Raw genomic sequence first — 27,839 nt, 5'->3', positions numbered from 1 at the left:
CTGGCTCCACCCAAAGTCCTCACCATGGCCTGTAAGGCCCCGTAAAAGCCGTCCCCACCATTGCCCTATCCTCAAGCTCGGTCTCCCTCTCACTTCTCCCTGCTCCAGCCACAGTGGCCTCCTCGTGGACACTCCAACAGGGCACGCACGTTTCCTTGTTTTATTTTTCTCTTTTTAAAACTTTTTTATTTACATATATTTTTTGAGACAGGGTCTTGCTCTGTTGCCCAGGCTGGGGTGCAGTGGCGCAATCGTGGCTCACTGCAGCCTCAACCTCCTGGGCTCAAGCCATCCTCCCACCTCAGCCTTCTGGGCAGCTGGGACTCCAGGCACACACCACCACGCCCAGCTAATTTTCGTATTTTTGGTAGAGACAGGGTTTCGCTGTGTCAGCCAGGCTGGTCTCAAACTCCTGGGCTCAAGTGATCCGCCCGCCTCAGCCTCCCAAAGTGCTGGGACTACAGATGTGAGTTACTGTACCCGGCCAGCCAGGCACATTTCTGTCTCAGGGCCTTTGCACTGGCTATTCCTCTGCCTGGAACGCTCTTTCCCCAGATGTCTGCCCACTTGGCTCCCTCCCCACCTCCTTCGGATCAAATGTTGCCCTCTCAGTGAGATCCCCCTGAAAACTGCAACCACTCCTTCACTGTCCCTGCATTTTCTATGCACAAATCGCCATTTAACCAACTCATTTATCGCGGTTTTTGTCCAACTCTCTGGTTAGGGTGTCAGCTCTGTGAGGGCCGAGATCTCTGTCTTGTAAATGGCTGTCTCTCCAGCTCTGAGAACAGAGCCTGGCACATGGTAGATGCTGGATAAATTATGATTCAATAAATAAAAGACAGGAAAGAAAGGAAGGAAAGGGGGCACGAACTGGCAAGTCTGTGGGCTCTCGCGGTTCATCATCTGTCCTAGCTGGGAGGCAAGAGTGTTAACACGTCTCCTCTTCCCGGATAAGACGGTGCCAGGCTGGGAAACTGAGGCACGAAGGGACTCTCCGTAGCAGTCCTGGAGCAGTGAAGCGGGAGCCAGGCTTCAGACCAACTCTCAATGCCGCGCTCAGAAGAAAAAGTCCCCGACACCACCTGCTGGTGAGTAGTATCATGACAGTTGTGGCCACCTTGCTGACGGAAGGCTGGTGATGCCCTTGCCCAGTGGGCAGGACAGGAGGCAGCCCAGGGGTATCCCCGGAAGATGCGCAGAGTCCATGGAGCCACGGCTTAAGCCCCTTGATGCCTGAAGCCCTGTGGGCACCTCGCCCGATCAGAGCTATGCAGGAGGGTGGTGCCCTGCCAGCAGAGACCTGCTCTGTGTCACTCTGTGCCCGCACACCTGCCCTCCCTCCACAGCCAGCCAGGACTCCCACCTCTCCAGGAGGGAACAGCTGCCCCAGCTCCATAGGGCTGCATGCACCCTACATGGGGCCTCTGGAGGGCAGGGGAGTCAGGGCCCACCCAAATCCCCACCCAGGCCTGGGCAGTTTCTGGTCACAGCAGCCAAGGCAGCAAAACGTAGGCTTCTGGAGGAGAGCTGCCCCCATCCCTAGAGATACATCCTCCGGCCAAACAGGGGTCTCACCACCCAGACATCATCTACGATCTTCCCATCCTGTGAGGGACAAAAACAGGGACAGTAGTTACAGCTGAAAGCTTGAACTCTGGGGCCAGATGGCCTGGGTTCCAATCCCCTCTTTGCCCTCTGATGGGCTGTACAACCCCGAGCAAGTGGCTAGACCTCTCTGGGCCTCAGTTTTCCTCATCTGAAAAGTGGTGGGGAGAGTAACAGTACCCACATCATAGATGTTGTGGGAGTTAAATGAGATAGTATGTGTAAACAGAGCCCAGCATATGGAAAGGGCTATGTAAGTGGAGGCTATTCTTAGAGCACAAACTCTGGAGTGAGACAGACCTTACTTTATATTCCAGCACATCCACTCTTTCCCTCTCTCTCTCTTTTTTTTTTTTTTTTTTTGAGACAGAGTCTTGCGGTGTCACCCAGGCTAGAGTGCAGTGGCACGATCTTGATTCACTGCCAAACCTCTGCTTCCCAGGTTCAAGCCATTCTCCTGCCCCAGCCTCCCGACCAGCTGGGATTACAGGCACGCACCACTACGCCTGGCTAATTTTTGTATTTTTTACTAGAGACAAGGTTTCACCATGTTGGCCAGGCTGGTCTTGAACTCCTGACCTCAAGTGATCCACCTGCCTCAGCCTCCTAAAATGCTGGGATTACAGGCATCAGCCACTGCGCCTGGCCAGCACATCCATCCTCTACGTGGCCTTAAGCATGTGGCTGGAATCTCTGAGCATATGCGATGCACAAAGTAATAGATGCCCAGAGTCATGGCAAGAACCGAGTGAGATCATGCACACAAAGTCTGCGCCCGGTGCATGCGCCATTTGATAAATGGTAGCTATGGGATCCCAGCTCGGCTGTCCTCCAGCTGTGTGACCCTGGGAAAATTACTTTCCCTCTCTGAGCCTCAGTTCCCTCACGTATAAAATGAGAGGAAATCCACTCCTATGAGATTGTTTTGGTGTATAAAGTGCTACTGGAGCCGGATGCGGTGGCTCACACCTGTAATCCCAGCACTTTGGAAGGCCGAGGCGGGCGGATCACCTAAGGTCAGGAGTTCAAGACCAGCCTGGCTAACATGGCGAAACCCTGTCTCTACTAAAAATACAAAAAATTAGCCAGGTGTGGTGGCATGTGCCTGTAATCCCAGCTACTCGGGAGGCTGAGGCAGGAGAACTGCTTGAACCTGGGAGGTGGAAGTTGCAGCGAGCTTAGATTGCACCACTGCACTCTAGCCTGGGCAACAGAGTGAGACTCTGTCTCAAAAATAAATAAATTAATTAATTTAATTTAATGCTACTAAATACAGAGCATCTAGGCAGTGCCTGGTATGCAGTAGGTGCTCAATAAATCATAAATATTATCATTTTTTAAAAACTACAATGGCAAAAATAAAGAAAGGTGAGCCATTATTATTTGGGTCCACCTAACCTTCAGCCAGCCCTACCACATACCCATCTTATTATTTCCCCCCACCTGTGTGCCACCCTGCCATCTTTATCTTCCCCTGCCTCACAATGGGAAACACCTACAAAATTTACCAAGTTCTGCACTATTCTAAGCATTTTATATATAATAAGTCCTTCAACCCCCACGTAGTCCTGTGAGGTGGAAACTATGATCATCCCCTCTCACAGACGGGAAAACTGAGGCTCAAAGAAGTTAGATAAGTGGGCCCAGCATGGTGGCTCATGCCTGTAATCCCAGGACTTTGGGAGGCCGAGGTGGGCAGATCACTTGATGTCAGGAGTTCGAGACCATTCTGGCCAACATGGTGAAACCCCGTCTCTACTAAAAATATGAAAAATTAGCCAGGTGTGGTGTTGGGCACCTGTGATCCCAGCTATCTGGGAGGCTGAGGTAGGAGAATTTCCTGAACCTGGGAGGTGGAGGTTGCAGGGAGCAGAGATCGCGCCACTACACTCCAGCCTGGGCGACAGAGCGAGACTCCGTCTCAAAAAAAAAAAGTTAGATGAGTGGCTCAAGGTCATTCAGCTGGTAAGTAGCAGGAGCAGGTTTCTAGTTCTACAGTCCACATTTGTTTGTTTTTTTGTTTTGAGTTAGGGTCTCACTGTGTTGCCCAGGCTGGAGTACAGAGGCGAGATCATAGCTCACTGCAAACTCTAACTCCTAGGCTCAAGTGATCCTCTGCCTCAGCCTCCCAAGTAGTTGGGACTACAGAATTCTGCCACCACACTTGGCTAATTTTCGTTTTTGTTTTTTTTTTCCCAAGATAGAGTCTCATTCTGTCTCCCAAGCTGGAGTGCAGTGGCGCCATCTCGGCTCACCGCAACCTCCGCCTCCCAGATTTAAGTGATTCTCCTGCCTCAGCCTCCCATGTAGCTAGGATTACAGGCACCTGCCACCACGGGGAGCTAATTTTTGTATTTTTAGTAGAGACAGGGTTTCACCATGTTGGTCAGGCTGGTCTCTAACTCCTGACCTCAAGTGATCTGTCTGCCTCGGCCTCCCAAAGTGCCGGGATTTCAGGTGTGAACCAGCACACCTGGCCTAATTTTTGTATTTTTTGTAGAGACTAGGTCTCACCATGTTACCCAGGCTGGTCTTGAACTCCTGGACTCAAGCAATCCTCGTGCCTTAGCCCCACCAACTTGCAGGTATTGCAGGCATGAGCCACTGTGCCCGGCCGAGTCCATGTTTTTAACAACTCATTTGCCTGGCAGGGCCTGGCTGTGCAGTCAGATGAGTCGGGCCTGCCCCTCACTGACCTGGTCGTCCGACACCTGCTGGATGTGGATGTGGGTCCCGTTGAGGATGTGCAGCCGGGTGTACCCGTACTCCTTCACACGCACGGCACTCCAGGGCCTCGGGAAGACAGCAAAGGGCGTCAGCCGCTCCTCACAACCCTGGGAAGGGAGAACTGGTCAGACCCAGGGCAGGTGTAGGACCCGCAGGGAAGCAGAAATGACCTGCCAGCCCAGGACCCTGCTGCCCTCAAGGAAGACAGTTCAGACTTGGCCATAGAGACCAGGCCCGGTGGCTCACGCCTATAATCCCAGCACTTTGGGAGGCCAAGAACGACAGATCAATTGAGGTTGGGAGTCAGAGACCTGCCTGGCCAACATGGTGAAACCCTGTCTCTACTAAAAATACAAAAATTAGCCCGGTGTAGTGGCAGACGACTATAGTCCCATCTAGTTGGGAAGCTGAGGCAGGACAATTGCTTGAACCCGGGAGGCGGAGGTTGCAGTGAGCCAAGATCATGCCACTGCACTCCAGCCTGGGCAACAGAGTGAGACTGTCTCAAACAAAAACAAAAACAAAAAGACTTGGCCACAATAATGCTTTGCAATTGAACATTTTGTCCCGGGCAGGCTTCCCTACTGCAGGTCTCTGACTTCTAGAAAACTACACAGCTGTGTAAGACTCTGCCCACTATAGCATTACAGTGAAAGCTCTGAACCGGAAGCCATCCCAACACCCATCAGGGAGTCAGTTAAATACATTATAGCATAGCCATCGCAAAGCAGGGAAGCGGGGTGAGACAGAAAGATGGCCAAGATGTGTGTGAAGGGGAAAAAGCAATTCGAAGAACAGAGAAATCACTGGATCTGAAGCCTGGCTGCACAGTAGACCCTCCAAGAAAGCTTTTTAAAACACCAACGCCTGGGGAAACAGAATGCTCGTGCTTGCCGCAGAAAAGCCAGGCTTGAGGAGCAGAGAGGATGCCAGAGCGAGGAAAATCACTATTTTGCACCCAGCATTGTAATACCAGATTGAAGCAAGGATCATGAATGGATGATAAAACTAAGCAGGGAAAGTTTGAGGCATAACAGGACATTTGCATAGTCTCAAAGTATCTCTCCAGGAGATGCTTGTTAATTACATAGGAAAAAAGAGAGTCACTTTATGGTGGAGAGGGCTGGCAGACACCTCCCTAACCAAGTGATCAAAGTGAGTATCATCAGTAATGAGACCCATCCATACCACACTTTCAGCTGAGAAATCAGAGGCTCAAAGAGGTTAAAAAGGCTGGGCGCGGTGGCTCAAGCCTGTAATCCCAGCACTTTGGGAGGCCGAGACGGGCGGATCACGAGGTCAGGAGATCGAGACCATCCTGGCTAACACGGTGAAACCCCGTCTCTACTAAAAAATACAAAAAACTAGCCGGGCGCGGTGGCGGGCGCCTGTAGTCCCAACTACTCGGGAGGCTGAGGCAGGAGAATGGCGTGAACCCGGGAGTCGGAGCTTGCAGTGAGCTGAGATCCGGCCACTGCACTCCAGCCTGGGCGGCACAGCGAGACTCCGTCTCAAAAAAAAAAAAAAAAAAAAAAAAAAGAGGTTAAAAAGACATCGTGCAACCAGGTGTGGTGGCTCATGCCTGTAATCCCAGCACTTTGGGAGGCCGAGGCGGGCAGATCATGAGGTCAGGAGTTCAAGACCAGCCTGGCCAACATGGTGAAACCCTATCTCTACTAAAAATACAATAATTAGCCGGGTGTGGTGGCACAGGCCTGTAGTCCCAGCTACTCAGGAGGCTGAGGCGGGAGAATCACTTGAACCCAGGAGGCGGAGGTTGCAGTGAGCAGAGATCACGTCAATTGCACTCCAGCCTGGGCAACAAGAGTGAAACTCCATCTTAAAAAAAAAAAAAAAAAGTGGTTAAATGTTCATATTTAGGAAATCTTGGTGAAGTGGATATGGAAAGTCTTTGTATTGTTAGTGCAACTTTACTGTTGGTCTGAAATAATTTCAATTTTTTTTTTTAATTTTTTATTTTTGAGACAGAGTTGCACTCTTGTCACCCAGGCTGGAGTGCAATGGCGTGATCTTGGCTCACTGCAACCTCTGCCTTCTGGGTTCAAGCGATTCTCCTGCTTCAGCCTCCTGAGTAGCTGGGATTACAGGTGCCCGCCACCACGCCCAGCTAATTTTTTGGTTTTAGTAGAGACGGGGTTTCGCCATGTTGGGCAGGCTGGTCTCAAACTCCTGACCTCAGGTGATCCGCCCACCTCAGCTTCCCAAAGTGTTGGGATTACAGGCGTGAGCCACCGCGCCCGGCCTCAAATTTTTTAATTAAAGAAAAAAACCAATTTGTGCTGATAAAATCAGAATAGCAGTCACCCATGGGCAGAGCCTGACTGCCAAGGGCCGTGAGAAGCCATCTGGTGCTGACAGCATTCTATTTCGTGCTCCACGTGGCAGCTACTCTGGGAGATCAATGCCAGGGATTCTGGTATTTTGACCAGGGTCAGGACCAAGCATTGCAGTTTTAAAAGCTCCCCAGGTAATTCTGATGTGCACCAAGTTTGAGAACCACTGGGGCATGACCCACAATCTAAGTGGTTTTTGTTTTTGTTTTTTAAAGTAAGCAATACAGTAACATGTCTCTATCTAAACAATTACTCATTTGTATATGCAGAGAACATTATAAAATGCCTCAAGAGAGTCAACAGCTGAGAGTGGGGCAATGTGCGGTGTGAGTGGCTGCTGTTCACCTCCTGCTCTCTGTAACTGTTTGAATTTTTATTACAAGTGATTGTTACTTTTATATATATACATATATATAAAAAAATTAATAATAATTGGTTTTGTCATGTTGCCCAGGCTGGTCTCAAACTCCTAGACTCAAGCGATCCACCCATCTCAGCCTCCCAAAGTGCTGGGATTACAAGCGTGAGCCACCGCACCCTGCCTCACTTTGCTCTTAATCATTTATAAGCAGCAGCTTTGGAAGGCCAAGCGGGGGAATTGCTTAAGCCCAGGAATTCGAGATCAGCCTGGGCAACATAGTGAGACTGTCTCTATTAAAACCATTTTTGTTTTTGAGATGGGGTCTCGCTCTGTCCCCAGGCTAGAGTGCAGTAGCACAATCTCAGCTCACTGCAGCTTCAACTTCTCGGGCTCAAACAATCCTCCCACTTTGGCCTCCCAAGTAGCTGGGACTACAGGTGTGCACCGCCAAGCATGGCTAAATTTTGTATTTTTTTTTAATAGAGACGGGGTTTCACCATGTTGCCCAGACTGGTCTCGAACTCCTGACCTCAAGCAACCTGCCCGCCTCGGCCTCGCAAAGTGTTGGGATTACAGGCATGAGCCACTGTGTGTGGCCAAACTTTTTTAAATTAAATTAAAAAATTAAAAACTAAGCCTCGCTCCATGGAGAAGGGGTAGATTCCAAGCCTGAGCAGAAAAAACAAGGATGATCCTTGTTTTTTCTATTCCAAGGATGATCCTATTCCAAGGATGATCTTGGAATATTTTGAAGTGCCAGAGAATAAGGAGGGGACGAGTGGAAAGGAGACAGGAGCCCACTGATGGCCGCAGCCGGCACAACCTAAACATCCAGATAAATAACAGTCGTGTTGGATAATAACCCGCAGAGTAAAATAAATTACCCATGAGTTCACACAGACATAAATAAACAATTAACCAACTAAACAAATGTGGCAGAAGACACAAGTCAGCCTTGCAGGAGGATCTCAATTAATAAATCTTGGAAGAGTGAGGGCGACAGAAAATCCCCATTAGAACGGCACAGTAAGACTGGGCGCAGTGGCTCTTGCCTGTAATCCCAGCACTTTGGGAAGCCAAGGTGGGCCGATCACCTGAGGTCAGGAGTTCAAGACCAGCCTCGCCAACGTGGTGAAACCACATCTCTACTAAAAATACAAAACTTAACCGGGCATGGGGGTGGGCATTTATAATCCCAAGTACTCGAGAGGCTGAGGCAGGACAATGGCTTGATCCCGGGACGTGGAGGTTGCAGTGAGCCGAGATCGCGCCACTGCGCTCCAACCTGGGCAACAAGAGTGAAACTCCGTCTCAAAAAAGGAAGGAAAGAAGGAAGGAAGGGAGGGAGGGAGGGAGGGAGGGAGGGAGAGAGGGAGGAAGGGTTCTCATTAGAACAGTTTAGTAATAACTGTTGCAGGCAGGGTCCGCTAATGGGTTCTAAAATAAGAGGGTGAAAGTTTGAGGAGAAACGGGACATTTGGGCCAAGCACACCTGTAATCCTAGCACTTCGGGAGGCCGAGGCAGGCAGATCACTTGAGGTCAGGAGTTTGAGACCAGCCTGGCCAACATGGTGAAATCCCATCTCTACCAAAAGTACAAAAATTAGCCAGAAATCTCTTGAACCAGGAGGCGGAGGTTGCAGTGAGCTGAGATCATGCCACTGCACTCCGGCCTGGACAACAGAGCGAGACTCCGTCTCAAAAAAAAAAAAAAGATAGTTGTTTTGTTTTGTTTTGTTTTGTTTTGTTTGTTTAGAGACGGGATCTGGCTTTGTCACCTAGGCTACAGTACAGTACAGTGATCATAACTCACTGTAGTATCTTCCTGTCTGTGCTCTGTTCCTGGATCTATCCAATGGGCATGCTGCTAGGAGTTTCTGACCTTAGGGCTGAGGGTTAAGTGATATCCACTGTATAAAGCACCCAGCACTCAGGCTGGAACGAAGTCAGCCCTCCATGGATAGGAAGAGAGAGAGAAGGCAAAGGCACCCGTCCCCCTGCTCACGGCAGATCCTGTGATGATGTGGACAGGTCCTCGCGGGTTCGTGTAGGGCATCTCTCCGCTGCCGTTAAATACCTGGGGAAGGGAACAACGTTGGGTGGCGGGCAGTCACACGAGGCCATTCTGGGGACATCTGACTGCCCTGACCCCAGCTGCGTGGGCGCCCAGCCCTCCACGTGCCTCACCTGGTAGTTGTAAATTGGCCACAGTCGTTCATACGAGTGCTCATGAGCCCACAGCTGCAGATCCACTCCTGAGACAGAGCAAGCGGGGATCAGACCTCTGAATCGGGCAGAGGTGGGGTGTGGGGCATGGGTCCCAAGGGTTGCTCACCGTATTTGTAGAAAAGATCCTCCAAACCATACAGCTTGCCTTGGAGGCCTTTGCGGACCTGGGCAGGGTGAATGAGTGGGTGAGGGTGACGCAGACCGACGCGCACCTGGCTCTCGGCACCTCCCCACCGTCTCCCAGGGAGGGGCCTCACCTTGCTTTCATGTCGTGTGCAGTCGTCCAGATCAGCGTTGGAGCAGTACATGGGCCGGTGCCCCATGGTGATGATCCACGGCCGGGCTGCCCGGTTCTTATTGGCTTTCTAGGGAGAAGGGCCCAGGGTGAGGGGCTAGGAGTGGGGGGTGGAGGGGGAGGTGGGGCCGGCCAGGGGACTACAGGGGGCCTCCACCCAGGTTACCTGGAGGTCGCTCTCCAGCCAGCGAAACTGCCTCTGTACCAGGTGGCGGCCGTAATGGAGAAAGAAATAGACCTCGGTGGAGAAGGAGATGATGTGGGCGGGACCCAGATCCCAGCTGGAGGAGTCAAAGGGCAGGGGTCAGGGACCGGGGCTCCTCTGCATCTCCCATCTTTCAGGGGAGAGGGCCAGTCCCCCGGCACCTGCACATTACCTGTACCACAGGCCCTCATTATCCCCCGGCATGCTGAAGCGAGCCTTGTAGTTAGAGAAGTTGCTAGAATAAAGGAAGTACAAGGGATAGAGGTGAGGGACTGAATATCATAGCCCTACTCCTATACCCTGCCACTGTCGGGCCCTGAGTCTGGCTTCCAGCCCACCCCCATCTCCTCTTGCTACAATTGAAATGTTGCAGCATGAGAGACTCAAGGGAGACACTAAGAAGAACGAGACCGTTTCCATTGATCCAGCCCTTGCCCACCGCCACAGCCCTCGGTCCTCACTAGCGTTCTTCATGGTTCCCGGGGCATGTCATGTACGGCAGGCTGGCAGCCACGGGTTCAATGAGCCGCATAAACCTATCCCCGACGCGGGCATTGTCCTGATCCATGTTGTAGGCAAAGTCTCCTGGGGGAGGGGGTGGAAGGAGGGTGAGGACCCAGGCCCAGCTCTGCTTTCATTGGAATTGAGAGAGCCAGGTTAGTCCCAGCACTTTAGGGGGCCAAGGCAGGAGTATCACTTGAGCCTAGGAATTCAAAACCAGCCTCCCAAAGTGCTGGAATCACAGGTATGAGCCACTGTGCCTGGCCAAGATGGTTTTTGTTTGTTTGTTTTTGTTTTCTTTGTTTGTTTTTTTTTTTTTTTGTGAGACGGAGTCTCCCTCTGCTGCCCAGACTGGTGTGCAGTGGTGCCATCTTGGCTCACTGCAACCTCTGCCTCCCAGGTTCAAGTGATTCTCCTGCCTCAGCCTCCCAAGTAACTGAGATTACAGACACGTGCCACCACACCTGGCTAATTTTTGTAGTTTTAGTAGAGATGGAGTTTCACCATGTTGGCCAGGCTGGTCTCGAACTCCTGACCTCAAGTGATCCACCTACCTTGGCCTCTCAAAGTGCTGGAATTACAGGCATGAGCCACCGCGCCCGGCCCAACATTAGTATTATTATTATTCCTATTTCAGATGGGGAAACTGAGGACCCAGGTCACACAGCTGGCTAGTGAAGATATAGAAATAAAACCTAGGGAGCCTGATTCCAGCGCCTGCACTTTGAAACATGCAATCCCCAATCCCCATTACCCATCTCATTCTCTTCCCCCTCTTAAATAACAGCAGCAATAATAATAAAAACAGCACAAGGACACCGAAGTGCACCTGCACCCTGCCAGGCAACGCGAACTCACGTAGTCATCATAACAGTCCTGCGAACTCGGAACCAGCTTTCTCTCTAATCAAAATACACAGGGGAAAAACCCCTGCTCCTGGCAAGAGTGCCAGAGTTGGGATATTAACCAAGGCAGGCTGGTTGGCCACAGACACCATCTCCGTAGCCAGTCTCATCCCCTGTCCCTTCAGAGACACACTGGCCCCAGCCCTGTCCCCTCCACGGTCCTGGCACCGCCCCCCACCCGCGCTCCCCACAGCATCCCTCCGCGTGCGCGCTGACCACCATCCTTCCGCTCGCCCCTGCGGATGCCTCACCCACATGGAGAACGGCGTCGTACATGCCCTGCTGGGTGTCCCTGCGCAGCCGCGGTAAGGCCTTCGGGTTGTCAGCCCCCAGGTCCCCAAACACAGCCAGGCGGGGACTCCAGTGGGCCCCATTCTTGAGGGCCCTGAAGCGGAACCGACGGCTCCAGCCTTGCGCACTGCCACAGCGATAAACTGAAGGGAGAGGAAAATGTCGCAGTCAGCTGGGCCGCCCCAGGACGCTCCCTCCAACCCCATCCTTCCCTAACTGGTGGAGGGGAGGAGATGGGGGGACTGGTTGGGGCTGGCCCATGCCCCTTCGATCTGCCTTCCCCACGCCTTCCGTTTTCATCCTGGGGTCTCATACAATAGGCTTGCAGATAGGCAGAGGAGTTACCAGCCCGGCCTGAGCCACCGGCCAGTGGTAGCTTCTAGTCTGTATCCCACTCCTCTTCCCTTTCCCCCTCAAGGGCCCAACCTGGGGGCCCTCTCACCATACTGAACCCCTGGCAGCAGCTTGCGAAGCGTGACTCGGTGTATGTAGAGCTTCCGCCGGAGAATGCCCCCGTCCACAAAGGGGACGAAGGTGCCTTGGGCACGGAGGGGCAGAGGCCCCGACGGCTGCAACCCGAATTGCACTTCAGAGCGGGTTGGGACCCATGTGGTCCAGGTTACAGTCATGGAGCCTGGCTCACCTGGGGAGAAAGGGACAGAGGATAGACCAGGAGTGAGGCCTGGGCAGGGTGGTAGGGATGTGCAGAAAAAGTGAGGGGCTTGACCACTGATGACAGTTAGTAGTTAAGGAGACAGGTTCTGGAACTGCCCAAGTTCAATCCCAGCTCTGCCATTTATTCTTCTTTTTCTTTTTTTTTTTTTTTGAGTCGGGGTCTCACTCTGCTGCCCAGGCTGGAGTACAGTGGTGCCATCTCAGCTTACTGCAACCTGTGCCGCCTCCCAGGTTCAAGCGATTCTCCTGCCTCAGCCTCCCGAGTAGCTAGGATTACAAGCATGTGCCACCATGCCTGGCTAATTTTTGCATTTTTAGTAGAGATGTAGTTTTGCCATGTTGGCCAGACTGGTCTTGAACTCCTGACCTCAGGTGATCCACCCACCTTCGCCTCCCAAAGTTCTGGGATTACAGGCATGATCCAGCTCTGCCATTTCTAAGCTGAGCTTCCCTGGGTCACATCACTTCACCTCTCTGAGCCTCAGTTTTCCTGTCTGTAAAATGGAAAAATAATAGTTTCTGCGCTATATGGTTGTTATGAGGCTTAGATGAATAAATATAAGTAAAGCAAATGAAATAGTGCCTAGTACACTTAGGGTTATATGGGGGAACGAGTATTATTATTAATATCATTATTTACTGTGTGCAGGTCTTGTACCAACTATTGTACACACATGATGTCATTTAAAGGTTGCCAGCTTGGGTGTCTGGAGGCCACAGGTGATCTAAAGGGAGACAAGGGCCACCTGTAAGTGAGCAAGGAGTTACAGAGCATGTAGCCAACTGTAGACCCTGCCCTATCTCAAAGGGGCAGCCATCACTCAGATCTGGCGATAGCCACCAAGCAAGCAGGAAACGGGCCCAGTACTAGCAAAGCTATTGACTTTTCTTTTTTCTCGGAGATAGGGTCTCACTATGTTGCCCAGGCTGGAGGTGCAGTGGTGCCATCTTCGCTTACTGCAGCCTTGGCCTCCTGGGCTCAAGCTATCCTCCTGCCTCAGCCTCCCAAGAAGCTGGGACCACAGGCACATGCCACCATGCCCAGTTAATTTTTTTTTTTTTTTTTGAGGAGGAGTCTTGCTCTGTTGCCCAGGCTGGAGTGTGATGGCGCAATCTCGGCTCACTGCAACCTCCGTTAGATGGTTTGGCTTTGTGTCCCCGCCCAAATCTCATCTTGAATTGTACTCCCATAATTCCTATGTGGTGTGGGAGGGACCAGTGGGAGATTGTTTGAGTCAAGGGGGCAGTTTTCCCCATACTGCTCTCATGGTAGTGAATAAGTCTCACGAGATCTGATGAGTTTATCAGGGGTTTCCACTTTTACTTCTTCCTCATTTTCTCTTGCCACAGCCATGTAAGAAATGCTTTTCACCAGCTGGGTGTATTGGCTCATGCCTGTAAACCCAGCACTTTGGGAGGCCGAGGCGGGCGGATCACGAGGTCAGGAGATCGAGACCATTCTGGCCAACATGGTGAAACCCCATCTCTATTGAAAATACAAAAATTAGCTGGGCATGGTGGCGTGCACCTGTAGTCCCAGCTATTTGGGAGACTGAGGCAGGAGAATTGCTTGAACCAGGGAGACAGAGGTTGCTGTGAGCCAAGATCACGCCACTGCATTCCAGCTTAGCAACAAAGCAAGATTCTGTTTCAAAATAAAAAAAGAAAAAAGAAATGCCTTTCACCTCTGCCATGATTCTGAGGCCTCCCCAGCCATGTGGAACTGTAAGTCCAATTAAACCTCTTTTTCTTCCCAGTCTCAGGTATGTCTTTATCAACAGCATGAAAACTACTCCATGGCCGGGCGCAGTGGCTCAAGCCTGTAATCCCAGCACTTTGGGAGGCCGAGACGGGCGGATCACGAGGTCAGGAGATCGAGACCATCTTGGCTAGCACAGTGAAACCCCGTCTCTACTAAAAATACAGAAAACTAGCCGGGCGAGGTGGCGGGCGCCTGTAGTCCCAGCTACTCGGGAGGCTGAGGCAGGAGAATGGCATAAACCTGGGAGGCGGAGCTTGCAGTGAGCTGAGCTCCGGCCACTGCACTCCAGCCTGGGCGACAGAGCACGACTCCGTCTCAAAAAAAAAAAAAAAAAAAGAAAACTACTCCTGAAATCTAGGCGGAGGTTCCCAAACCCCAATTCTTGACTTCTGCGCACCTGCAGGCTCAAAACCACGTGGAAGCTGCCAAGGCTTGGGGCTTGCACCCTCTGAAGCCACGGCCCGAACTCTATGTTGGCCCCTGACAGCCACAGCTGGAGTGGCTAGGATGCAGGACACCAAGTCCCTAGACTGCACACAGCACAGGGACCCTGGGCCCTGCCCATGAAACCATTTTTTCCTCCTAGACCTCTGGGTCTGTGATGACAGGGGCTGCCACAAAGGTCTCTGACATGCTCTGGAGATATTTTCCCCACTGTCTTGGGGATTAACATTGAGCTCCTCATTACTTATGCAAATATCTGCAGCCAGTTTGAATTTCTCCTCAGAAAATGGGATTTTATTTTCTATCCCATCATCAGGCTGCAAATTTTCTGAACTTTCATGCTCTCCTTCCCTTTTAGAATTGAATGCCTTTAATAGCACATGTTGAATGCTTTGCTGCTTAGAAACTTCTTCCACCAGATACCCTAAATCATCTCTCTCAAGTTCAAAGTTCCAATAATCTCTAGGGCAGGGGCAAAATGCCACCAGTTTCTTTGCTAAAAGCTAACAAGAGTCACCTTTGCTCCAGTTCCCAACATGTTCCTCATCTCCACCTGAGAGCACCTCTGCCTGGATTTCATTGTCCATATCATCATCAGTATTTTTGTCAAAGTCATTCAACTTTGTCTCTAGGAAGTTCCAAATTTTCCCACATTTTCCTGTCTCCTTCTGAGCCCTCTAAACTGTTCCGACCTCTGTCTGTTACCCAGTTCCAAAGTTGCTTTCACATTTTCAGGTATCTTTTCAGCAACACCCCACTCTACTGGTACCAACTTACTATATTAGTCCATTTTCATGCTGCTGATAAAGACATACCCTTACATGGTGGTGGCAAGAGAAAATGAGGAAGAAGCAGAAGCGGAAACCCCTGATAAAACCATCAGTCTCAGGCCGGGCGCGGTGGCTCAAGCCTGTAACCTTAGCAGTTTGGGAGGCTGAGACGAGCGGATCACGAGGTCAGGAGATCGAGACCAACCTGGCTAACATGGTGAAACCCCATCTCTACTAAAAAAATACAAAAAACTAGCTGGCCATGGTGGCGGGCACCTGTAGTCCCAGCTACTCAGGAGGCTGAGGAGGAGAATGGCGTAAACCCGGGAGGCGGAGCTTGCAGTGAGCTGAGATCCAGCCACTGCACTCCAGCCTGGGCGACAGAGGGAGACTCCGTCTCAAAAAAAAAAAAAAAGCCATCAGTTTCATGAGACTTATTCACTACCACGAGAACAGTAAGGGGGAAACTGCCCCCATGATTCAACTGATCTCCCTTCAGGTCCCTCTCACAACATGTGGGAATTATGGGTGTACAATTCAAGATGAGATTTTGGTGGGACACAGAGCCAAACCGTATCATTCTGTCCCTGGCCCCTCCAAATTTCATACCCTCATATTTCAAAATCAATCATGCCTTCCCAACAGTCCCCCAAAAGCATTAACCCAAAAGTCCACAGTCCAAAGTCTCATGTGAGACAAGTCAAGACCCTTTCAACTATGAGCCTGTAAAATGAAAAGCAAGCTAGTTACTTCCTAGATACAATGGGGATACAGGTATTGGGTAAACACAGCCATTCCTAATGGGAGAAATTGGCCAAAACAAAGAGGTTAAAGGGCCCACGCGAGTCCAAAATCCAGCAGGGCAGTCAAATTTTAAAGCTCCAAAACGATTTCATTTGACTCCAGGCCTCACATGCAGGTCATGCTGGTGCAAGAGGTGGGTTCCCATTGCCTTGTGCAGCTCTGCCCCTGGGGCTTTGCAGGGTACAGCCTCCCTCCTGGCTGCTTTCACAGGCTGGCATTGAGTGTCTGCAGCTTTTCTAGGAGCGCAGTGTAAGCTGTCGGTGGATCTACCATTCTGGGGTCTGGAGGACGGTGGCCCTCTTTTCACAGCTCCACTAGGTGGCGCCCCAGTAGGGACTCTGTGTGGGGGTTCCAGCCCCACATTTGAAGTGATTCTCCTGCCTCGGCCTCCTGAGTAACTGGGATTACAGGTGCATGCCACCACGCCTGGCTAATTTTTGTATTTTTAGTAGAGACAGGGTTTCACCATGTTGGCCAGGCTGGTCTTGAACTCCTGACCTCATGATCCGCCCACCTCAGCCTCCCAAAGTGCTGAGATTACAGGCATGAGCCACCACGCCCAGCCTAGAACACATCTCTATACGGTGGTTTTTATATCCCAGGAGCATATATAGATAGATATGAAAATCCAGATTTTGAAGTGAAAGCTTCAAATTCTTAAATGTTAGCACCCAAGTCAAGGTTTTAAAAATACCGTGTGGTGTAGTGTAATGTTAAGAGTTCTTCCTCCAGTCTTACAAAAATGCATGTGCTCAGGGTTATTTATGGCAGTACTCTTTGTAATTGCAAAATACGGGAAACAACCTAAATGCCCATATTTAGGAGAGTGACTGAATAACATCCACACAATGGTGTAAAAAAGAATGAGGACAAGCTCCAAGAATTGCTATGAAATGTTTCCAGGACATATTGTTATACCAAAATAAGCAAAGTGCATAAGAGTATAGTTAGCTGCCCTTAATGTAAGGGGGTATAAGAAAATATGGAGGTGTCTCTGCTCATTTGGACAAAAGAAATACACCAGGTACTAAAGGATACACCAGGTACTAAAGAGATGAATTACTTACAGGGGATGGGTGGAAAATGAGGTAGAAAAAAAGAGGAGGCCAGACGTGTATTCCCAGCACGTTGGAAGGCCGAGGTGGCTAGATCACTTTGAGGCCAGGAGTTTGAGACCAGCCTGGCCAACACGGTGAAACTCCGTCTCTACTAAAAATGCAAAAATTAGCTGGGCGTGGTGGCTCACACTTGCAATCCCAGCACTTTGGGAGGTTCAGGCAGGTAAATCACTTAAGGTCAGGAGTTCGAGACCAGCCTGGCCAACATGGCAAAACCTGGTCTCTACTAAAAATATAAAAATTAGCCGGGCATGGTGGTGCATGCCTGTAATCCCAGCTACTCAGGAGGCTGAGGCAGAAGAATCACTTGAACCCAGGAGGCAGAGGTTGCAGTGAGCCGAGATTGTGCCACTCAGTGCACTCCTGGGTGACAGAGCAAGACCCGTCTCAAAAAAAAAAAAAAAAAAGAGAAAGAATGGGGGCTGGGGAAGGAGGGGAAGGAAAGAAGGAAGGAAGGAAGGAAGGAAGGAAGGAAGGAAGGAAGGAAGGAAGGAAGGAAGGAAAAGAGAAAGAAAGGAAGGGAGAGAGAGAAAGGAAGGAAGGAAAAAGAAGAGAGAAAGAAAAGAAAGAAAGAAGAAAGAAAGAGAAAAGAAGGAAGGAAAGAAAGAAAGAAAGAAAAAGAAAGAAAGAAAGAAAGAAAGAAAAAAAGAAAGAAAGAAAGAAAGAAAGAAAGAAAGAAAGAAAGAAAGAAAGAAAGAAAGAAAGAAAGAAAGAAAAAGAAAAAGAAAAGAAAGAAAAAAAGCGGGGGGGGCAGGCTCAGTGGCTCACACCTGTAATCCCAGCACTTTGGGAGGCCAAGGCAGGTGGATCACTTGAGGTCAGAAGTTCGAGACCAGCCTGGCCAATATGGCGAAACCCCATCTCTACTAAAAATACAAAAATTAGCCGGGTTTGGTGGCACACGCCTGTAGTCCCAGCTACTCAGGAGGCTGAGACAGGAGAATTGCTTGAACCCGGGAGGCGGAGGCTGCAGCGAGCTGAGATCATACCACTGCACTCCAGCCTGGCAAGACAGAGCAAGGCTCTGTCTCAAATAAATAAATAAATAAATAAATAAATAAATAAATGAAAGGGGGAATGGGAACAGAGGAACAGAGTAGTAGGGATGAAGAAACAGAGACACTTCTCTGAGTCAGGCTTTTCGTATAAGTTTGACTCCTGAAACTGTAGTCGTGTTTCACGTTTCCCTCACACACCCACAAAATAAACAAAACTATCAGGATATGGGGGGAACCCAATGTGGAATAGAGACACTAATAAGTGGACCTAACCAGATAAAAAAATGAATAACATAACCATGTGGAAAGGGGTAAGGAAGAAAAATAACTGCAAGAAACAGTGTCCTAAGTGGGTATTATTATAAGGCAAAAGACGAAAAGGACTGTGCATAAAGGCTGTCAACTTGGCATTGAGTGCTTCTCACAGGCATACCCGTAAATGATTCTGAAACTGATATATATATATATATATTTATACCAAGTTTCACACTTGTTGCCAAGGCTGGAGTGCAATAGCACGATTTTGGCTCACTGCAACCTCTGCCTCCTGAGTTGAAGTGATTCTCCTGCCTCAGCCCCCCAAGTATCTGGGATTACAGGCACGCACCACCATGCCCAGCTAATTTTTGTATTTTTAGTAGAGATGGGGTTTTACAGCGTTGGCCAGGCTGGTCTTGACTCCTGACCTCAGGTGATCCATCCACCTCGGCCTCTCAAAGTGCTGAGATTACAGGCGTGAGTCACCACACCCAGCTGTAACTGCTTTATGTATACACTAGGATTGAACAAATAAATATATTGTAGACAGTAAGAGTCAAGTTTCTGAGTGTTAGAGAAAGAAGTTACAAATAAGGAAAGATGAGGCTAAAATAAACCCATGATCCTGGGCTGAAATCAGGGATATCAGTAAGATCTCATGGTAATTTTTTTTTTTTGAGTTGGAGTCTCGCTCTGTTGCCCAGGCTGGAGGGCAGTGGTGCGATCTTGGTTCACTTGAACCCACCTCCCGGGTTCAAGTGATTCTCCTGCCCCAGCCTCCTGAGTGGCTGGAATTACAGATACATGCCACCATGCCTAGCTAATTTTTTGTATTTTTGGTAGAGATGGGGTTTCACTATGTTGGCCAGGCTGGTCTCAAACGCCTGACCTCAAGTGATCCACCTGCCTCGGCCTCCCAAAGTGCTGAGTCACCGTGGCCGGCCAGGTAATTAATTTTATACAGATTTGGTCGGGCGCAGTGGCTCACGCTTGTAATCCCAGCACTTTGGGAGGCCGAGAGGGGCGGATCACGAGGTCAAGAGATAGAGACCATCCTGGCAAACACGGTGAAACCCCGTCTCTACTAAAAATACAAAAAAAATTAGCCGGGCGTGGTGGCAGACGCCTGTAGTCCCAGCTTCTGGGGAGGCTGAGGCAGGAGAATGGCGTGAACCCAGGAGGCAGAGCTTGCCGTGAGCCGAGATTGCGCCACTGCACTTCAGCCTGGGCAACAGAGCAAGACTCCGTCTCAAAAAAAAAAAAAATTTTATACAGATTCAAACATAGATGTGTGAACATGAAGCTTTGTGTACATGCATGTATTGCCTCGCTGTGTTTGTTGAGAGGAACTAGAAGCTATGACATCTCAGTGGCAATGAGCACACCTAGTGCCCAGATATTAGTTTCTAAATACCCATTCTCCAATAAAAAGGAACTGGAGGGCTGGGTGCAGTGGTTCACGCCTGTAATCCCAGTACTTTGGGAGGCTGAGCAGGTCGATCACAAGGTCAGGAGTTCGAGACCAGCCAGACTGACATGGTGAAACTCCATCTCTACTAAAAATACAAAAATCGGCTGGGCTTGGTGGTGCACGCCTGTAGTCCCAGCTACTCGGGAGGCTGAGGCAGGAGAATCCATTGAACCCGGGAGGCAGAGGTTGCTGTGAGCCGAGATCACGCCACTGTACTCCAGCCTGGGTGACAAGAGTGAAATTCCATCTCAAAAAAAAAAAAAAGAAACTGGAACTCGTTGTGGGAAATAGGTGCTTCCAAGGATGGAACAGGAAATATACAAGAGGAGCCTGGAATTATTTGTGATGTCATCAAGTGAGGAAGTACTCAGAAATGATGGAGGCTTGTTGTAACAACACAGAACCCAATCTGAAGGAATTCTGAGAGACCAAATCTGGGACAATCATAACATCAGATTTTTCACCCATGGAATAAAATGGATATCCATGAATCCATGATATAAATAAATCATTGAATAAATTAATGAAGGGATCAGGAAGGGACAGCTTTTTCTTAAAATAAAATTTCAATTAGATGGAAGGAGCTACTATATTGAATAGGAACAATAGACCAAAAAAAAAAAAAAATAGAAGTGTGGAGGCTGGGTACAGTAGCTCACATCTATAATCCCTACACTTTGGGAGGCTGAGGCAGGTGGATTGCTTGAGCCCAGGAGTTCCAGACCAGCCTGGGCAACATGGTGAAACCCTGTCTCTACAAAAATGCAAAAATTGCCAGGCATGGTGGTGCATCCCTGTAGTCCCAGCTACTCAGGAGGCAGAGGTGAGAAGGTCACTGGAGCCCGGGAGGTAAGGGTTGCAATGAGCTGAGATTGTGCCACTGCACTCCAGCCTGGGTGACAGAGCAAGACTCTGTCTCTAAATAAATAAATAAATAAATAAATAAATAAATAAATTAGAAGTTATTAGCCGGGCGCAGTGGCTCACGCCTGTAATTCTAACACTTTGGGAGGATGAGGTAGGCAGATTGCCTGAGCTCAGGAGTTCGAGACCAGCCTGGGCAACACAGTGAAACCCCGTCTCTTCTAAAATGCAAAAACTTGTCCAGGCGTGGTGGCGTGCACCTGTAATCCCCACTACATGAGAGGTTGAGGCAAGAGAATTGCTTGAACCTGGGAGGTGGAGGTTACAGTGAGCCGAGATCGCGCCACTGCACTCTAGCCTGGGCAACAGAGCAAGACTCCGTCTCAAAAACAAAACAAAACAAAAGTTATAAAATTTAAAAGGAAAAAAAAAAGGGAATTAGAAAATTAGAAAATCACCATTAGGCAAACACCACATTGATAATTGTTGCCAATAAGATCCACTGATGGATGCTAAAATTAGTGAGCAAACATTGAGGAGAAATGGGATTTGCATTGTCTTGAGCCATCTCCCTCAAGATATTTATTAACTACAAAGAGAAGAATAATTACTTTATAGAGGAGAAACCCAGCAGGCACCTCCTTAATGAAACAATCTGGGTCAACATCAGTAAGTCACAACAATAAGTCATAGCCACATCTTGATCCTTCATATCATGCACCAAGAAGGGCACAACATCACGTCTATGATAGTCTTGCCAAAAATACATAACTTAATTCCAGTCGTGAGAAAGTATCAGACAAACCCCAAACGAGAGATACTGTATGAAATAGCTGATCAGTACTCAGTAATACCAAGATCATGAAAGACAAGGGAAGACTGAGAAACTAATGGATGGGAGGAGACTAGGGAGGCACAACCGCTAAATGCAGTGTGAGACCCCGGATCAGATTCTGGAAGGGGAAATGGACATTAGAAGAAAAACGGGTGAAATTCAAATGAGATCTGTAGTTTAGTTAACAGTATTGTACCAATCTTGATTTCTTGGTTTTAATCATTGTACCATGGTTACATAAAATGTTAACATCAGGGGAAACCGAGTGAGGGGAGACAGGAACTCTGTAATATTTTTGGAACGTTTCTGCTAAATCTAAAAGTGGTACAAAATTAAAGAGTTTTAAAATAGGCCGGGCACAGTGGCTCATGCCTGTAATCCCAGCACTTTGGGAGGCTGAGGTGGGTGAATCATTTGAGGCCAGGAGTTCAAGATCAGCCTGCCCAACATAGCGAAACCCCGTCTCTACTGAAAAATACAAAAATTAGGGGCTGGGTGCAGTGGTTTATGCCTGTAATCCCACCGCTTTGGGAGGCTAAGGTGGACGGATCACTTGAGGTCAGGAGTTCAAGACCAGCCTGGGCAACACGGTGAAACCCCTGTCTCTATTAAAATACAAAAATTAGCCGGGCTTAGTGGCATGCACTTGTAGTCCCATCTATTTGAGAGGCTGAGGCAGGACAATCGCTTGAACCTGGGAGGTGGAGGTTGTAGTGAGCCAAGATTGCACCACTGCACTCTAGCCTGGGCAGCAGAGTGAGACTCCAACTCAAAAACCAAAAAAATACAAAATACAAAAGTACAAAAATCAGCCAGGCATGGTGACACGCGCTGGTAGTCCCAGCTACTTGGGAGGCTGAGGCAGGAGAATCCCTTGAACGTGAGAGGCAGAGGTTGCAGTGAGCCAAGACCGCACCACTGCACTCCAGCCTGGGCGACAGAGTGAGACTCTGTCTCAAAACAAACAAACCCACAAAGATCGTGGGCTCCTGAACCAGCCTGCCAGCATTCAGATTCCCAGGCTATGTGAACTGGGGTCAGACTCTTCCCCTGCTATGGGTCTCAGTTTTACTCTCTTGTCAAACGGGAGTAGCAATGGTACCTACAGCTTAAGGTGGATACCAGGTTAAACGAGTTATCCATCTAGAGCACTTATAAGCATGTACTTGCCATTGTTATTGTGTAGGATGAAAAAGGACAGCCATGATCTCACTGGATTGCCACGGCAGCACTATGAGATGGGTTTTTACTGCCTTTCCCATTTTTACAGAGGCCTCCAGGCAAAGTGCTTTGTCCAAGGTCACTAGACCGGCAAATGCCAAGCCGGTTCATTCATGTGGTTTCTGATTCCACATTGCAACTAACCTTTAAGAAACTCTTTCTCTCCTGGGCATGGTAGTTCACCCCTGTCTTCCCAGCACTTTGGGATGCTGAGGTGGGAGAATCACTTGAGCCCAGGAGTTTGAGACTAGCCTGGACAACACGGTGAGACCTTATCTCTATAAAAAATAAAAAGAATTAGCCAGGCATGGTAGTGCATGTCTGCACTACTCCAGCTACTCAGGAGGCTGAGTCAGGAGGAGCACATGTGTCCAGAAGTTAGAGGTTGCAGTAAGCTATGATTGCGCCATTGCATTCCAGTGTGGGTGACAGAGTGAGATCCTATCTAAAAAAAAAAAGAAGAAACTATCTTCTTTGAAGACGTAAAAGACATGAAAAACAAGGAAAGATAAGGAATAACTGAGGAACTGTCACAGATAGAAAAGAGTAGGACTAAAGCCTGGCACGGTGGCTCACGCCTGTAATCCCAGCACTTTGGGAGGCTGAGGTGGGTGGATCACCTGAGGTCGGGAGTTCAAGGCCAACCAGGCCAACATGGTGAAACCCCATCTCTACTAAAAATATAAAAATTCCATCCTGGCTAACACGGTGAAACCCCGTCTCTACTAAAAAAATACAAAAAAAAAAAACTAGCCGGGCGCGGTGGCAGGCGCCTGTAGTCCCAACTGCTCGGGAGGGTGAGGCAGGAGAATGGCGTAAACCCGGGAGGCGGAGCTTGCAGTGAGCTGAGATCTGGCCACTGCACTCCAGCCTGGGCGGTAGAGCGAGACTCTGTCTCAAAAAAAAAAAAAAAAAAAAAAAAAAAAATATATATATATATATATATATATATATATATAAAAATTAGCCGAGCATGGTGGTGTGTGTGCCTGTAATCCCAGATACTTGGGAGGCTGAGGCAGGAGAATCACTTGAACCCAGGAGGCAGAGCTTGCAGTGAGCCAAGATCATGCCATTGCACTCCAGCCTGGCCAATACAGTGAGGCTCCATCTCAAAAAAAAAAAAAAAAATTAGCTGGGCATGGTGTCATGCCCCTGTGGTCCCAGCTATTTGAGAGACTGAGGTGGGAGGATCGCTTGAGTCTGAAAGTCGAGGCTGCAGTGAGCCATGTTTGTGCTACTGCACTCCAGTGCCAAACCCTGACAAAGCCAAACCCTGTGTCAAAAAACAAACAAACAACTGTTCTCCCTGTTTCAACCACGTGTCTGTGCAAGAACAGATTTTCTTCACAGGCAAAATCCAAAACAACAAATCACAACAGACTAAAATGAAAACAGATCTGAGGAGAATCCAGCTGTCAGTTACCAAACCAGATACTAAAGAGATTTTAGGCCAGGCGCAGTGGCTCATGCCTATAATCCCAGCACTTTGGGAGGCCGAGACCAGAGGATTGCTTGAGCTTAGGGGTTCAAGACCAGCCTGGGCAACATGGTGAAATTCCATCTCTATAAAAAATACAAAAGCTAGCCAGGTATGGTGGTGGGTGCCTGTAATCTCAGCTACTCGGGAGGCTGAGGTGGGAGAATCGCTTGAACCCTGCAGGGCGGAGGCTGCAGTGAGTGAAGATTGTGCCACTACACTCCAACCTGGGTGACAGAGTGGGACCCTGTCTCAAAAGAGTAAAAAATAAAAGATTTTTAAAAGATGCAAGCAATGTCACTCTCCTCACTCAATTTCTTCTCTTGCAAAATACAGTTTTTTCATTAAAAATATCATTTACATTAATACAGAAGATATTTGTTATTGTTAATTTTAAATGACAATAAAAAATTTTAAATGCCTCAGTTTTAATACCTCATTTAGAAAATATTGTTCCATCCTGGCTAACCCGGTGAAACCCCGTCTCTACTAAAAAATACAAAAAATTAGCCGGGCGAGGTGGCGGGCGCCTGTAGTCCCAGCTACTCGGGAGGCTGAGGCAGGAGAATGGCGTGAACCCAGGAGGCGGAGCTTGCAGTGAGCTGAGATCCGGCCACTGCACTCCAGCCTGGGCAACAGAGCGAGACTCCGTCTAAAAAAAAAAAAAAAAAAATAGAAAATATTGCTAGCTATAGTGCACATAAGCTAAAGTTCTTTGAAGTTCTCCGTAAGTTTTAGCAGTGTAAAACAGTTCTGAGATTAACAGTGTAAAACAAATAGTCCTGAGATTTAAAGTGTATGGAAATTGCTGCTACATACCAAGCTTGGTTCTGTCCCACCAACCCTTTTTTTTTTGAGACAGGGTCTTACTCTGTCACCCAGGTTGGAGTGTAGTGGCATGATCTTGGCTCACTGCAACCTTTGCCTCCTGGGCTCAAGTGACCCTCTTGCCTCAGCTCCCCAAGTAGCTGAGACTACAGGCGTGAGCCACCATGCACAGCTAATTTTTTTATTTTTTAAATTTTTTTGTAGAGATGGGGTTTCACCATGTTACCTAGGCTGGTCTTGAACCCCTGAGGTCAAGTGATCCACGCACCTCAGCATCCCAAAGTGCTGGGATTACAGGCATGCACCATCATGCCCAGCCTCCACCACATTTTTTTTTTTTAAAGACAGGATTCTCTCTGTTGCCCAGGCTGGAGTGTAGTGGCCAATCATGGCTCACTGCAGCCTTGAACTCCTGGGCTCAAGCGATCCTCCCACCTCAGTCTCCCAAGTAGCTGGGACTACAGGTGCTTGCCACCACACATGACTAAGATTTTTTTCTTTTTTCCTAAGAGGCAGAGGTCTCACTATGTTTCCTAGGCTGGTCCCAAACTCGTGACCTCAAGTGATTCTCCTGCCTCAGCCTCCCAAACTGCTAAGGCTACAGGTGTGAGCCCCCACACCCAGCCTCAGTTCTGCCTCTTTACAGGTAGCAACTCATTTACACCTCACCATGAGGTTGCACTAATATCACCCCATTATCCAGATGAGGAGGCTGAGGCCAGAGAGGTTAAGCCACTTGCCCAAGATCGGGCAGCAGGTACATAGCAAAGATGGGATTCTAACCCATTTGGGCTGGATGCCGAGGGTCCAGAGTCCAAGCTCTTGCCCTGACAGTGGAAGGATCCTAATCAGAGATTGGGAGGCAGCCATCCTGGTGGGAAAGAGGAGAGGAGGGATGGAGAAGGGGCTGGGTAATCCAGCTCTGTTATCACTCATCCACTGGTTCCTTCCAAAACTGGCTCTGAGGCCTACTGTGCACAAACGAACAAATGTGCCAGGTCCCAGAAGCGCAACAGAGATGCAATGAACAAGGACAGCAGCAGCCCCCTTAGGAGAGCAGGAGAGCACTCACTGCGGGCTGGGCACCGTGATCATTCCGCACACTTCCAGGTGTACCACGGCCTGTACTTCCCATTCCACAGAGGCAGATGACAGAGGCTCGGGAGAAATGAGCCACCTGCTTAGGGGCTCACGGTGGGGATTCCTGAACCCTCAAACAATGAAGCACCGCTGGGCCTCGCTGGGAGAGGCGTAGAAAGGGGTCAGGGACACTTACCTGGGTAAGACAGATGGACTTGCTCTGGGGCAGCGCTGGGGGCCCCTGGGGACCCCTGGACTCCCAAGGAGAATAGCAGGAGTAGAGAGCAACAGGACCAGTAGCCAGGAAGGGGGTGCATGGTGGTGGGGTGGTGACCGCAGACAGGGGAAAAGTGGAGGGACTGAGGAGGTCACCTCCCCACAGGTACAGCAGGAAGGGCTGGGAGGTTGGGGAATGGAGGATGATCTGGCAGTCCTCTGGGGGACAGAGGCAGGAGGGCAGGGAGGTCTCCTTCAAGACGGGTGGTTATCCAGACGCTGGAGAGAAACCAAAAATAAGAATGGCTAAGGAGCAGCAGCAGAGCTCTCTGAGCCTCACTCACAGTGTGCCAACCGCTTGACATAGATGAACTCACAGAAGCCTCATGACATTGCTATGAGGTGGTGTCTGTGAGCATCGTCATCCCCATATCACAGATGAGGAAACTGGGCAGCTGAGTGATTCAACTGCACAGCTAGGATGCGATAGAGCCAGGATTTGAACCCAGGAGGGCCTGATTCCGGAGCCTCGCTCCTAACCAGAGCTCACTCTCAGTGCTGGGGGCCTGGGAGTGGGGTGGAGGCTGTGTAGGAGGTTGCATTCGGCAGCCCCATCCCCAGCTCTCCATCCTGCTGTTAGAAACCCCAGTTCTCCTACCTACTCCCGAGATTCCAAGTATTCCTGCCTGCTCCCGGGATCTCGCCTCTCTACTCCATCCTTAGCCTTCCATTTTGCTCCTAGTGACCCCAATCCTCCCACCCCCAGATCCTTTAAGTCCATCCTGGCCAGAGCGGCCGCATCCTTTCTCCCCATCCCCAGCGTCCCTGCCCTTCCACCATCTGTTCCCACCCGCCTTCTCCCCAGCGCTTCCCCGCCTGCTCCAGCTCTGTCTCCAGCTGCCAGGCTGGAGCCGGGTCGGGACCATCCGGGAGCGGGAGTGCCCTCCCGGACCCCGGCTCACCCTCGGGGGCGCCAGCTTGCCCGCACGCGCCTCTCCAGCCACCAGCGCCGCCCCGGTATTTATGAGTTCGTGGGTGCCGAGGCCTCTCGCCGCCTACAGCCGTCCCAGCCCCGGAAGAGCCGGTCGCCTCGGGGTGACAGCCTCCCTAGACAGCCAGGGCCCCGGGTCCCACAGGTCCTGCCGGTCCTGGGCGCCCCACACCCACCCGCCCACCGCCCCCCCCAGGGCGTGGCGCGGGAAGGGGGACCCAGGAAGGCTGGGTGCGTTTCGGCCGCCACCTCCGCGCCGGCCACCAGGTGAGCGCCCGGCAGGTAAGCCTGCGCTCATCCTTCAGGCGCCCACTTTTCAGCTGGGGGGCCCCCAGGGCACGGACACCGGCCCCTACCCTGGCCCTGCCCCATCCCCAGGTACCCAGATGTGCAGGTACCGGGGGATCCCCAACCTTTCCAGCCTTGCTGCATCTTCCTCGCAATTCCTTCCGGCTTCCTTCCTCTCCATGCTGAGCCCACTGACTCCTCCTCAGAAGCCCGGGACAACCCGAAAACAAAACTAGAATCCCGGAATTGCAGAGGGTTTT

At 50.0% G+C, this 27,839-nt stretch overlaps 1 protein-coding gene across 8 annotated transcripts; it reads right to left on the bottom strand.

Moving 5' to 3' along the window:
* Window positions 1-27,839, bottom strand: LOC105495383 (acid phosphatase 7, tartrate resistant (putative)). Of its 8 annotated transcripts, XM_071086704.1 has the most exons (16): window positions 27,705-27,839; window positions 27,263-27,407; window positions 26,077-26,579; window positions 25,788-25,875; window positions 11,919-12,119; window positions 11,437-11,619; window positions 10,241-10,364; window positions 9,952-10,014; window positions 9,741-9,855; window positions 9,537-9,644; window positions 9,386-9,443; window positions 9,238-9,305; window positions 9,056-9,127; window positions 4,305-4,442; window positions 1,579-1,608; window positions 2-1,289 (listed from the first exon to the last, which is right to left on the bottom strand). In XM_071086704.1, the coding sequence occupies exons 4-16, from the start codon at window positions 25,789-25,791 to the stop codon at window positions 1,221-1,223; spliced, it is 1,233 nt and encodes a 410-aa protein (XP_070942805.1). In that variant the 5' UTR covers window positions 25,792-25,875; window positions 26,077-26,579; window positions 27,263-27,407; window positions 27,705-27,839; the 3' UTR covers window positions 2-1,220. The 8 variants fall into 8 exon arrangements, with proteins under 8 accessions (XP_011763139.1, XP_070942802.1, XP_070942800.1 ...); XM_011764837.3 differs by lacking the exon at window positions 25,788-25,875 and having other exon boundaries at window positions 1-1,289; window positions 26,281-26,579; XM_071086703.1 differs by having other exon boundaries at window positions 25,788-26,579.

Source organism: Macaca nemestrina, chromosome 20, assembly GCF_043159975.1.
Source record: "Macaca nemestrina isolate mMacNem1 chromosome 20, mMacNem.hap1, whole genome shotgun sequence".
Taxonomy (NCBI): domain Eukaryota; kingdom Metazoa; phylum Chordata; class Mammalia; order Primates; family Cercopithecidae; genus Macaca; species Macaca nemestrina.
Note: the sequence above shows the minus strand (reverse complement) of the source record. Positions and strands in the feature narration are given on the sequence as shown.

Bases quoted from the DNA above. Each gene is read 5' to 3' on its own strand.
- LOC105495383 (XM_011764837.3), bottom strand. From the start codon at position 26,401: ATGCACCCCCTTCCTGGCTACTGGTCCTGTTGCTCTCTACTCCTGCTA. The intron at 9,306-9,385 runs GTGAGCAACCCT...GCTCTGTCTCAG, and splicing joins GGATCTTTTCTACAAATACG to GAGTGGATCTGCAGCTGTGG. The intron at 9,128-9,237 runs GTGAGGCACGTG...TCCCTTCCCCAG, and splicing joins GGCCAATTTACAACTACCAG to GTATTTAACGGCAGCGGAGA.